Here is a 13,923-nt window from a genome sequence, read left to right as displayed (position 1 = left end):
GTGAAAAAATGAAAAAATTATGTTTTAGAGTTTGATAATAATTTGAATCATTCTCAGAATGATGTCAAATTTTCTAATATTTATGTTTCATTTCCTGTGATAAATTATTTGCTGTTGTTATTCAGGTACATGTTTATAGCAGATAGCACTCAGATTCTACGTGCAAATATGGATGGAACAAATTCTCGTGCTATTGTATCAGAGGCAGCGTATAAGGCTTCAGGAGTCTCAGTCGACATCATTGCAAAAAGAGTATTTTGGTGTGATTCACTGCTTGATTATATTGAAACTGTGGATTATGAAGGCGGTCAACGATTTCTCGTTTTAAGAGGTAACTATGGCAGGATATTTAATTTGGACATAAACTCTGGGAAATAAATTCAGTAAAAATATTGATCACATATGCTGCCACCCAATGAATATTCATTCTCAGACTCACAGATATGTTAATGTGTACTTATCCATTAACCAGGAACTTTAATTTTCTAGGACAACCAGTACCATCTCCATCTCGACTCACAGTATTTGAAAATCGTATTTACTGGTCTGATAGCACAAAGCAAGGCATTGTTAGTGTAAACAAATATGAAGGAACGAAATCAATATTAGATATTTACCGTATGAGGGATGTTAAAGAACCAAAGGCTGTGAAAGCTGTACATAGCTTAATTCAGCAACAAGGTAAGAACAAAAGAAAGACAAATCATTTAAATTCAATATTTTACTCGTTTAATGTAAAAATCGGAGCTACATCAAGCACCAGAAGTCATTTGAGTACCTCCTAAATAAGTGTCTTTAGTACAAATCCTATTTATAAATGAGACTTATTCCACACCCATGAAGGCTCTTCTCCCTGATGAGAACTACAAAAAATGATGAATAAATGGCTGGAAGTGTTGTTGCTGTTATTAGAAGAGGTGTTGTTGTTATTGGTGATGGTGGTGGTAGTTGTGAGTGAGTGATGATTGTGTGCGAACCATATAGCCTGTTTGGTTATTTGATAAACATGTTTGGTTATTTGATAAACATTATTTGCAGCAAGCAGCATATTAGCAACTGCAGTAATAACAACAGTGTTGAAGTAAGTTAAAGTAACATTCACACTTCAGTCATCTGTTATTAACAGTTTAAGCTATCATTCATTTCAAATACTTGTTGGATAATTACAATAAACTTAGCAGTTGGCATTTCAGGGACTGAAGAACTCCACAAACCTTTCTAATCAGTAGTGCTATTCCTATTAACTGTAACAACAAATTTATGTTGTGGGGGAAAATGGAAGACCAATAGACAGGATAATTAGTTTAAAAAAAAAAAAAAAGAGTAATGTGTTTGCACAAGGCAAAAGAAAAATAAAGGAAAGAGGAAGGTGGAAGTGTGAGATTATGTGAATGCAGAGCTACCTCTGTTCCAAATTCTTTTAAAAGAAACCCTTTAGCTGCCATGTTACTGATGGTTGTACAGGGCAATCAGAAATTTTAGTTTCATGGTGTTCCATTTATGGTGTAGTTAATCTCAGGACTCCAGTTGTTGATTATGGTGTACATATTATGGTGTTAAGTGTTGTGTGTGTTTAATAACTTTGTGAGATTATTAAAGAGACTGTATTTATTTTGAATGCTTTTTATTTAACAGTATCAAATCCTTGTCACACAAATAATGGTGGCTGTCAGCACATGTGCATTGTGACAGTTGGGGATGCACCAGGAATTCTCGGCTATCGCTGTGCGTGTAATATTGGGTTCAGGCTAGCCCAAGACCGGAGAAGTTGCAACAGTAAGTTTACTTCCATTTTTTATTTTACTAATGTCATTTAGTGAGGTGAAATACATTACAATTGATTGTCCTATTGTGGGATGAAATACATCAGACCTTTCATTGATCTGCTCATGCGAGCTGGTTTGTGTTCACACCTCGCCCTTATCAACTGGCCAGATCACTATGAGTAATGGTGGAGGAAGGGGTGGGGAGCACTAATGTTAGTTCTACGGAGATGAATTGCTTCACTGTGGCTGATTAATGCATTTCATGGTGAACTAATGTCTTAAGACTGTTTCAATTGATGAGGAATGACAATGGAATTGAACTCAGATTTACTTTAATTGATAAGGTAAAGAGCAAGGGGCAGCTAAGTACAAAACTTGTATGTCTTACAACTGATGCAGCCCTATAGTGAATATCAGTTTTGGACGAAGCTTAAATAGGCATCACCTTGTATTTTGTAACTATTGTGTTTACACATTAAACATAAAAACACTGCATATCAGTTAATACTAATTACTATGCTTTTCTTTAAACCTTCAGTGTCGGGTAACACTTTCTGAACACTGTTGATCCGAAAATAAGCTTTTAAGTTTCAATCTTTGAGTGAGATTCTGTGGGTGGATTTAATTCTGTTCACTGCGAAAAAGAGCTGCTTGCAGAAGTATGTATGTCCAAATATCGACATAATTGAAGCTGCAAACTTGCCAAGTCATTTAAGTTTATGATGAGGAAAATTTTTATGTAAGTTCACAAGACTTATTTTATTACAAAATTTATCACGCAACTGCCTGTCCATAAGTTACAACTGTAGCTAGCCAACCTCCACTGGCGTCTTCTAAACTGATGTTGGTGTGTCTGACCTTCACGTTGAGGTTGTCAGGATAAGCAGAACATAAAAAAGTGTTTTCAGAATTAGCGATATTTACAATCTACCACAACTACTACTGATTTTTGTGATACTAAGGTATAAAAACAACAATATTTTTGCCTTTAATCTTTTTTGTCACCACTTACGCCAAACATTAATCAGATTACAGAAAGTCCAACTAATAAGTGGAAGAAATAAAGTATAAATTATGGTTCTGATTATTTTAACACACCACTTTCATACACTGTTTCATTATTTTTCTATGGTGTTTTAGAACCAGAAAGCAACTGGAGTATATTTAATTTTTTTTTTCAGATGTTGATGAATTTTTGATGTACTCACAACAAAGATTCATTAAAGGGCGTGTGTTGGATCCTGTAATTGAAGGTTTCAGCGATGCAATGTTACCAGTTGTCTCTCGTAGAGCCCGATTTGTTGGTCTGGATTTTGATGCTTTTGATGAATTTATTTATTACTCAGATGTTCTGCAGGATGTTATACACCGAATTCACCGCAATGGAACAGGTCAGTAATAACAGTAAAGGAAATGAATGAAATGAGAATGGAAAGTTAGTTCTATATTTTGAAACAGTTAAATCAAAATTACAAGTAAAATCACATCCGTTTATTTCTTGGAGTATTCTCATTTCTGTTGCAGGTCACGAAATAGTACTAGCCTCTCAAAATGAAGGAGTGGAGGGAATGGCTGTTGATTGGGTTTCAAAGAATCTTTACTACATTGACAGCAGGAAGGGGACTCTAAATGTGCTGAGCACAAGAAATGTTACTTACCGAAGAACTCTTCTGAAAAACTTGAAGAGACCGAGAGCAATTGTTGTGCATCCAAACAAAGGGTAAGTACTGAACAATAAAATAAATTTGTTGTGGATCAACATCAACATTTTTTTTCTACCAAGTCACCACACAGTGGGTTTGTTGTGTACCATTATTAGTACCTAACTTTGTCTTACAGTAAGGAAGGGTGCATAGAGTGTAGGGCTACACCTATGTATATGGCCTCAGTTGATTTACTTTTGTCAACATAGTTATTATTGTAGATGATGATGATGATGTTTTCCTTCAGAAGTGTGGTTCTTGGGATTTTTTGAAAAATAGTTTTTGTGATGTACAATAACTTGTTTCAGTGTTTGCCTCATGAGTTTGTTGAATATCTACGTGACGAAAAATATTTATCTGCAAAGTTCTCACTCTCACTTAACACACTTCTCTTTAGATCTTCTGTTTGTTGTTTTGTAAGGGTTCAGAAACTTTAAAAGACAATCTAGAATTGATTAGAGAAGAGTTTTGTAAGCAGTCTCCTTCACAAATAGTGTACGTGTTTAAAGAATTCTTCCAGTGAATCATAGCCTGATATCTGTTTCCCCAACAACTTAATTTATTTGTTTGTTTCACCCCAGGTAAATGTGGGTGCTAAAACTGTTGTAATACATTTATATTGTAACAAAAGGAAAATTCAGTTCAGAAAACTACAAAATTACAAAGACACAGGATGGCTGGCCACTACTTAACTTCAGGAGATGAAATTTCGCTGCCGCCAGTAAACAGACTTATATCATTTTTCTCATTTGTCCCCACTGCAGATGGATCACTCTCATTCTGGTTGTTGAATGACCTGCCCCTCCTTTCTAACTTTTCCCGGCCTATCCCTCTTTCATCCGTAAGGAAGAAACTGAGAATTCTAGAAGCTAGGTAGAGTTTCTTCACTTTAAAATGTGTCTTTTGGCAATAATACTGGTATTTCATCTCCTGAAGGTAAATACTATGCTACTAGTTGACAAATCACACTGTTGGCATACATAAGTAGACTATTGTTGCACTATTTGCATTTCTTACCCCAGTTATTAATATTTATATATGTATTCATTATCTTAAAAAATTATGTCATTTTCAGTACTCATTGTGTAATTTGAAGGTAGTAGAATAGTTCATGCAAAATAAAATATTATCTTGTACAAATGTTGTTGTGCTATAGAACTATATAAACAAATGAAAATCACTACTTATATGGTGGTGGATTGCTAACTCCGCTATAACGTTTTTGTGCTATTATTTGGAAATGTGAACATTTTTCTGTTCTTAAAAGTTTGCAAGACTTCAAATTTTATGTGTGTTTACAGATACATATTCTTCTCAGAATGGGATCGTCCTGCAAATATTAGCCGTGCTCACACTGATGGCAGTAACCTGATGGTATTTCGAAATGTTACTCTTGGTTGGCCCAATGGGTTGTCTGTCGACTTTGATTCTGATCGACTTTATTGGTGTGATGCACTTCTGGACCATGTTCAGCATTCCAACTTAAATGGCACAGATGTCAGGACAGTTAATTCACGTCTGATTAGACATCCTTTCTCCATTGTTATACATAAAGGTAAGCTCATAAACTTTATTTCTCTCCTGCACTCTCATATTCTGTGCTGGGTATTATTGAAAGTTGTAATATTACTTATATTTGTATGGAATGGAAAAGTGTGGTGATGAAGGTGCTGAACTCTTATTTGGGAAGAACAAATTTCAAATTGAAAGCCAACCATGCAGATTCAGATATTTTGTGGTTGCCATATATTATTTCAGACAAATGCCCTATTGTATCCTTCAGAAAGACCCGGGTCAATTTCCTTTCCTTCTGAGCTCATGCCCCCATGCCAATAATATGACCAACAATGGGACAATAATTGCTAACTGGGTACCTGTCTTATAACTTACATTAACAAAATTAGTTTATAACAATATGCAAAAAAATGGTGCAAATGGCTCTGAGCACTATGGGACTTAACTTCTAAGGTCATCAGTCCCCTAGAACTTAGAACTACTTAAACCTAACTAACCTAAGGACATCACACACATCCATGCCCGAGGCAGGATTCGAACCTGCGACCGTAGCGGTCACGCGGTTCCAGACTGTAGCGCCTTTAACCGCTTGGCCACACCGGCCGGCAACAATATGCAGATGTGCAGTGTGTTTGGATTTTATTTATGAGAGGATGAGCTGCAAACAGATTTTAAAGGTACAGAATTCCAATCGTTATGTCTTTTTGCAGTGCAGGTGTGGTAGATAGATTGAAAGAAGGTTCACAAGGCATGACTGCGGGAGTGTTTGTTTGGTATCAGTGTGCTTATGTAAGTGTATGTGTGCACTTTTTCCAGAAAAAGAGCAAGAATACTGTTTTCTAATATGTGTTTCTACACCCCACCATCAGCCTGTGGTAGGTGAGTGGGTTGTCTTTCCCTTATTTTTTGTGAGGTTCCAGCCAAGAATTTCCATTATTATTAAGAAAGGAATCCAGGCATATATGAAATAGTCCCTGAAGTATTCTTCCTATGATGACCAGGATGATGAGATTAGACTGATTACAACACACATGGATGAAGTCAAGCAGGTATTCTTCCTGTGGTCCATATTTAAATATGTGTACAGTTGACCTGCCCTGCCATGCACTTAAAAGTGGTTTGTTGGGTATGGGTGTACATATGGATGTAGGTTTGGGAAGTTGACATGCATATTTACTGGTGTTCTGAGACAAAATTGTTTATTAGCCCTGTTGACATACAAAATATGTGTCAGACTCACATCTGGAAGTCTGTATTACATTTTGATGCTGTCATGCGTTGAGAGAATAAATGAAAAAGGCAACAAATCAGCAAGAAGAGCTCATTATGAAATACAGAAATTACAAATAATACACTCTCGGCTACCTGAGTAAGTCACTGTAGCTGTGTTGTCTGTCTTCTAAATAATTCATAGCTTTATCAAGAAATATTCCTGTGGTTGAAATAAGTTATGAGGCTGGAACATTAAATGGTCAGTTGAAAGAAAGTTAGCAACAACAGTCTGTTTTTGCAGGTGAAAATGTGAAATTATAAGATGGAGTACAGATCCTGCAGTCACCTCCTCCTCCCCCTCCCCTCACCACAATACCCCCCACCCCAACCAGTTCCCCCCTCCCCAGTTGTAATGGAATGAAGTGAGAGAACTTTCAGATACAATGTGCATTCAAAGAGGTGCCACACGTGGGACTTACTACGAAGTAGTGTGTTGCACCTAAGTAAAATTCTGCAAAAGTTTATAGTATCAGCAGTGAGCATTGTTTGTTAATGTTAGTCACTTAATAAACTTTAGTTCTCAAAATGATTTCTGTTATTTAACTTCTGCTATTTGATTGTCTATTAATATTGCAAATGGATCTTGCTCATCTGATCTTAATAAATAAAATGAATCTGGTTTAATCTGTTGTTAAGTCTCAATTAATTTGCTATTTGTGGAAATAAACATTTTCTAATTGGGAAAAAAGAGTTCATAAAGTTCATGAAGCCTGTTTGTAATTCATGAATCCTATTTTGTTAAAAAAAAATGAATTTAATAAGTTTGACACCATCAATTGGCAACAGTTTTTTAAAGTATACATGCAGAAGAAGAACTAAAATACTGACAATAGATAATGGTATAAACTTTCTCCTGTTTCAGACTTCATGTACATTACTGATTGGCGACTAGATGCAATAATAAAGCTACACAAGTTAACAGGTGACAAGGAAGAGATTCTTGTTCGAGAACCAACTACAAATCGGCTGTATGGAGTGAAAGTGTACAGTCATAAGGAACAGATATTCAGTGGTAGTCAGCCCTGTGCATACAATAATGGAGGTTGTGAAAAATTATGCTTTGCTGTTCCACGCAATGAAACTCTTGGCACCCTTCAGGTAAGATAGCTGATTGATGCATGTTTTTTCATATAAGCTGTCAGAAAGTAAAATATTTGTAAGGTAGCAGTACTAGATTAGATTGCATGCAGTATTCACCACCTGCTGCTTATTGTAGCTCTGGTGTTTGCCAAGCTAAATTTTGTATTCTGGAGTTATCATCAGCTGCCATTTGAAATCCATTTTCTTTGTTACTGCTGCGTGTTTTCTAATGTCATTTATCCATCTTTCAGTAGATCATAACATGGTCTACACTCATCTCTTCTAGTCCAACAAAGGACTTCCATGGTCCATTACCATTCATTTGCTCAGCTATGTGTGCTACGTACCTCAGTTACAACTTCCATTTCAAACTGTTTGTTGATCTGTTTGTTTATTTTCCTGCCTGCGCTAATAATTCCCAACATAGATCTTCCGATTATTTATTGAGTAGCCCTCAATATGTGAATTACACAGCAGTAAACACACATGTCTCACAGCTGTGACTCAGTCTGGTAAAGTGCACTAAATGTAAACTTTCCCTTTAAGAGAAATTGTATGGTTGCACTGGACTCGCATTCGGAAGGACGACGGTTCAATCCCGCGTCCGGCCATCCTGATTTAGGTTTTCCGTGATTTCCCTAAATCGCTCCAGGCAAATGCCGGGATGGTTCCTCTGAAAGGGCACGGCCGACTTCCTTCCCCATCCTTCCCTAATCCGATGAGACCGATGACCACGCTGTCTGGTCTCCTTCCCCAAACCAACCAACCAACCAAATTGTATGGTTGGTTTTGAAAAACCTATTTTGTTCACTCTTTTGCCCTCCCCCTTCTCCTTGACATACAGTCTAAATCTTCAGCTGTGCTTAGTATACCAACCCATAAAATGGTTTTAAAACTTCATTGTTCATTTATACAATTTCTTCTCAATGTGTTCATTGTATATTATTTTAATCTTATTATCAAACAATGGAAAATCCAGGATGGAATGTAACATATTATGAGAAGGAAAAACATATAGTGGAGATGCTGAGTTGCAGATAGGCACAACAGTTTCAGTTGCCTTAGACTGCAGTCGTGTGTATGAGTTGTGTTTGCGTTGAGTGTGTGTGTATTTACGTATGCGTGTCTATTGTTGATGAAGGCCTTAATGGCCGAAAGCTATAATTGTGAGAGTCTTTTGTTGTGTCTATCTGCGACTCAGCATCTCCACTATATTTAGTCTTATTATAATTGATTTCAGGTCCATTTTCAGGCCTAGTTTCAAAATGACCTTGTTAAGTTCTTCCATTAGTTGTTGAAGTTTACCTATACTAGAGGCAAGCAGTAAAATGTAGTCAGCAAAATTAAGATGGGTCATAACCATTACGAATTCTGACTTTTGAAATAAGAATCCAACTGTAATATTGATTATGTACAAAACATTGTTAGAGGTAAAAATTGTTGTTATTTTCTCAGTTAACCAACAGTAATTTTTCTACAACTTAAATGCGCATGTCTTGCACGTGATGGAGCAAATAAGATTTGAGTTAATAGAGAAATTTGCCTCGTATATTTTTAAACTGCCCTGGAAATCAATGGTTATATTGTTCTGTTAGTAAATCACCAACAGAGAAGAACTAATAACCTCAGGAAATGGATTTCACAACTTTGTATTGTTGGATGTTATCAGTATTATTCTCCTAACAATTTGCTGTATAGGTGAAGTGCGGCTGTCCTTACGGGGAGAAGCTAACAGAGGATGGATCAACTTGTGCTGCAGACCCAAATGCTGAGCCACCGGTTCAGGCATGCCCCAACTCCTGGGACTTCACATGCAACAACCAGCGGTGTGTTCCAAAGGCTTGGGTTTGTGATGGTGATGATGACTGTCTAGACAATTCAGATGAAGAACAAAACTGCTCAAGTAAGTATAGTAACAGAGAGTGAAAACTGGTGTGAATATATTGCTAACAAAGCAAGCTGTATCTAGCACAATGTGTGTTTCTGTGTAATGGTTAGTGATTTTGGCCATGTGGGAACAAGACTTGCTGAAGGTTAATTCTCAGCAGTTTTGAGTAGTGTAATCTGATAATCAGTGTACTACAAAATAGATAACCTGCAACTAGTGAATAGAACATACGGTGAGTGCTGTGCCCCCCCCCCTATAAGACAGCAGCCTGCGACCTACTACAAGTTTACATCCCGAGGGTGGCCACCATTCAGGCACCATTTGCTGCCCCTGGCACAAGCTTCTACAAGCCACACACCAATCCACTGTCACTTCTTATGTTGGTAAATGATCCGGACAGCAACAACATGCCAGCTTGTTATTCACGGAGTTTCTGGCAGCCCTTAAGAGAAGTGCCAGGGCTGCTACCAGCAGAACACATTTCAATATGTGATCACAGGCACTATTTTTCTACACGATGTCACATGCCTACTTGCATGCCAGGTTTTATCTGTCCCCAACAACACTATTTATGCTGGTGCACAACCACGAAATGATAGTTCAGTCATAACTATTGAACATGTCATTCCTTGGAGTGATCTGGGCCTGGTGCTGACCACAGCAGCGGTTCCTCAATCAGAGCTCTAGCAAAGGAACCATAATCAGACTGTTGCCGTGCTGTTCTTAACTTCTAATCCCTACCGAGCTTTGGGCTCTGACTCCACTTATTCAGACTTTGCATCTGGCCTCCCTTTACAGAGACCATGACTGATTGTGTTGTTATCTCCAGAACATTCCAAGTGAATCTAGACTTAAACCATTTTGTTACTCACTTTGGCCTTTGACCACTTAATTTTTATTTGCCTTCCTTGTTGGGACTCAGAGTACCAAAAGGACTTTTATTTATATGCACACTAACTTAAAACTCCATGAAGGAGTGTTTTGTTTATGAATAGTTAATAAACGTGGTCGACATTGTTTACGTGGGTGGCGATCTCTTTGTGTCTCCACCAGCACAAGACGTAACAGTGAGTTATAAGCAAACTGAAACAAAAGTGCTTTTAATTGAAGAAAACTGTGCCAATTTGTTTTCATTAGTCTGACTAGAGCTATCATGATTATTATTGATAAAAGGATTTGGAAACTTTACAAAAGATGTTTGGATTGCTGTGACAACCGCTTTACTTATTGTATTGAAAGGATAAATTATTTGAAAAAACTATAACATTAAAGGGACACAGGAAGGTTAACTATTACGTATCTCCAGGAAAAGAAAATCCATTACTTCTGTTAGACACACATAAAAGCACAAAAGCTATTCTAGTTTTGGGAAGTAGTAATTCCTTCCTCTGAGAGGAAAGGATAGGTTGGAAAAGAAAAGAAAGAATTATCAGTTTCCACAGAAAAACAACGTTTGCACTGATTCAGTGAAGATTTTAAATTAGAGATACCTATAAAATGTTTGGTGAATGGATCACAGTGTTAGCAGCTACATGTACTTCCATAAAAGTTCATTGACATCTCCATAGAAACCGTCCTCCATTTTTATTAAAAAGTATTACAAATATATTACTAGCATCACTTTATCATCCTGATGAAACAAAAACAGCTGGGTTACACCACATTCATGTGAAACAACTGATTCTCAGAAAACATATCTACTTTGATACTTGTTTTAATCGTAACACGTAAATGATACGGTAGAAATGAGTTTCCAAAATTTGGTTTTTGTCTTGTAGAATTTATGTAGCCTGAATGTAGCAAATGTCTTTACAGCTGCTTCAGACATTTGTAGGACTGTTGAGAATGCTTATTTTCAGGTAGACTGCCAGTTAGCATAAAATTATATAAGTGAGGATTAGCAGCAGCATCATTAATACAATTCACTCACAGAGATGAGATTCTGGCAGTGGAAAGATCTGTTCATGATTTATGCCACATAAACTGAACAGTGAGCAGAAGGCATCACTTATGAAAACTACTGCAGCTTTCATTTGTATATGTAGTTGAGATCTACTTTTTGGTGCATATCGTCAGTGTGAAGAATGAGAGTGCTGCAACTTTGATCCACTGCAGTATTGGCAGTCAGATCAATGAAATGCTTTCAATAGTTTAAGAACAATGAGCTGTTATAGGGTACAGAAAAGTTAATTTCTAAAATATGACGTAAAAAGGCATAAGCCATTTGGATTACTGGAGAAGAAAAGATTTATGATGCACACATTTCCTCGTACATCCCTGTTATGTAACACATTATGTTTATCAGACCAAATGGTATGCTACTTGTATACTGACTGTGGTTAACGAACAGACTGTATACAGACAGAAAATCGCTGTAATTATGATATTTTCTTAGAACATTCAAGCTAAGGATGAAGGGAGTTTGTTTGGAAGATGAAGAGCTGGAAGTGAATTTTTTCACTGAAAGACTAAACTCAAGCAGCACCAGTCATCAACATACACAAATAGGAATCAAATTTATGTTGCCTTACCTTATGAGTAATTAATATTTTACCACCAATCTGAATTTTAAAACACTTCTCTTTCTTAATTTCCCTCTCTTGTCTGTTATGTGAAATCTAAAAGTCTCCAAGTTCTTCGTCTTCTTTTTTTCCTTTGATTTTTATTTTTTGTTTCATTTTTTTATACAGTTTTACAAAGTTTTGTCTACATTTATCGGCTTTGTAAGTTTTTGGGGGCCTTTGTAATGAATCTTGGTAGTCTTAGAAATAAGCATAATGATCTAGATGTAATTTCACAGATTGACAAACCCGATATATTAGTTGTAATTGAACATTGGTACAATGAAGCTCTGATTAACATTAATCAACCACTGTGTATGAAATTCTGCACAGCCTTCAGTAGAAAAGACAAGACTGGGGGAGGTGTAGCAATTTTCACTGTAAATGAAAGTAATTTTAATGTTATTGGTGTGAGTGCCTTCTGCTTGGAAGGAGTCTCAGAATTTGCTGCAATAAACCTAAAATGGGGTAGAGATAACATAACAGTTATTGGTGTTTACAGGCCACCTGCAGCAAATACAGAAAACTTTTTTGTAAATCTTTCTGACTTGCTTGTATATATAGACACAACATTTTCTGGGCCAAATGGTCATATAAATATTATAGTTACAGGGGATATAAATATAGATTTATTAACAAATGATGTCAGCACCCAAAAATTACATCGCCTGTGTGATGAATTTTACCTGACCCCACTCATTTGGGAACCCACTAGAGAAATTGGAAATAGTAAAACATGTCTTGACAACATAATAACAAACATGACCCACCTATCCCACAGTGCTTCAGATTTAAAACTAGCCATCTCAGATCATCATGCAGTACAGCTTAAATTGGAGCTCCATGAGCCCCCCACTGTCACCACAAAGCAACAGTTTGTAACTAAAAGAATAATGTATAATGACAACATAAATAGACTAAACTGCTTACTAGCACAAATAAAATGGTTTGAAAATAATAGCTTTTCGTATGATACCTTTACTGCTGACTTCTATTACTGCTTTGATACCACATGCACAGTTGTAATCACAAAAAAGAAACAAACAAAAAATATAAACAAAAATATTTGGGTAAATAGTAATGTCACTGAAGCGAGGGAAAAATTAAAACTACTCCACAGTGCAATGCTGAATAATAGAGAGATTCCTGAGCTAAAGGAAGCCTCCAAATATCAAACACACTATAAGGACTTACTCACACAGACCAGGAACAACTATGTTGCAAATAAGCTTCAAAACTCACACAACATAACTGCTGGCATCTGGGCAGTTTTAGCACCTGCAGTGACAAATCCTGTATGGACTTTACTATTACCCAGAATGGCATACTCATAAAAGACCAACTGGAAATTGTAAATATTTTTAATGAATATTTATCTTCCGTAGGGGAAGCCATAAATGACAAACATAAAAACATGCACTACAGTTTTAAAGGTAATACATGTGACCATAGTATATATCTAGCCCCCACAAACTGTGCAGAAATAATGGGCATCATTAGCTCTCTAAAACCCTCTAATTCAGCTGGGCATGATAGCCTAAATATTAATGTTTTAAAAGCCTGTAGCCAAAATGCCTCTGTACCTCTGTCTGTAGCAGTCAACAATATAATAGAATCAGGCACCTTTCCAGACAGACTAAAAATAGCACAGGTAACACCCATTTTTAAGAAAGGTGACAACAACAAAATAGAAAACTACAGACCAGTCTCAATCCTTCCTGTCTTTTCCAAAATACTTGAGAAAGTTATATACAACAGGATTATAAACTTTCTTAACAAACACAACCTGATTTTCGAAAATCAAAATGGATTCCTAAAAGGTAAATCAACTAGCACTGCAGCTGCTCAACTAATTGAAGAGGTGTTGGTTCCCCTTCTGTTCTTGATCTATGTAAATGATATTAAATACTGTACTAAAAATTCCAAAATTGTTCTGTATGCCGATGACACGTCCATTGTGTGTAAAAAGGAATCATGTAATGAACTAGAGGTCGAGTGTAATAATGTGACAAAAGAAATTGTTCAGTTTTTTAATGAAAGCAACTTAAATGTAAGCACCAGTAAAACATGTTTGATGGAGTTTAACAAAAGTAGTTTGAATAATGAAATTAAATTATACATTGGCAACGAATTGGTAA

General features: G+C 36.4%; 1 protein-coding gene across 1 annotated transcript in view; it reads left to right on the top strand.

The window, feature by feature from the left end:
• Nucleotides 1-13,923, top strand: part of LOC124789833 (low-density lipoprotein receptor-related protein 2) — a 216,061-nt gene that overhangs the window by 68,652 nt on the left and 133,486 nt on the right. The window contains exons 8-15 of the mRNA XM_047257326.1: nt 126-331; nt 490-681; nt 1,636-1,776; nt 2,948-3,157; nt 3,291-3,486; nt 4,771-5,024; nt 7,119-7,354; nt 9,035-9,239. Coding sequence (XP_047113282.1) covers nt 126-331; nt 490-681; nt 1,636-1,776; nt 2,948-3,157; nt 3,291-3,486; nt 4,771-5,024; nt 7,119-7,354; nt 9,035-9,239 — 1,640 coding nt within the window. The remainder of the gene's footprint in view (nt 1-125; nt 332-489; nt 682-1,635; nt 1,777-2,947; nt 3,158-3,290; nt 3,487-4,770; nt 5,025-7,118; nt 7,355-9,034; nt 9,240-13,923) is intronic.

This window comes from Schistocerca piceifrons, chromosome 3, assembly GCF_021461385.2.
Source record: "Schistocerca piceifrons isolate TAMUIC-IGC-003096 chromosome 3, iqSchPice1.1, whole genome shotgun sequence".
NCBI classification, from domain to species: domain Eukaryota; kingdom Metazoa; phylum Arthropoda; class Insecta; order Orthoptera; family Acrididae; genus Schistocerca; species Schistocerca piceifrons.
This window is presented reverse-complemented; position numbering and strand designations above follow the sequence as displayed.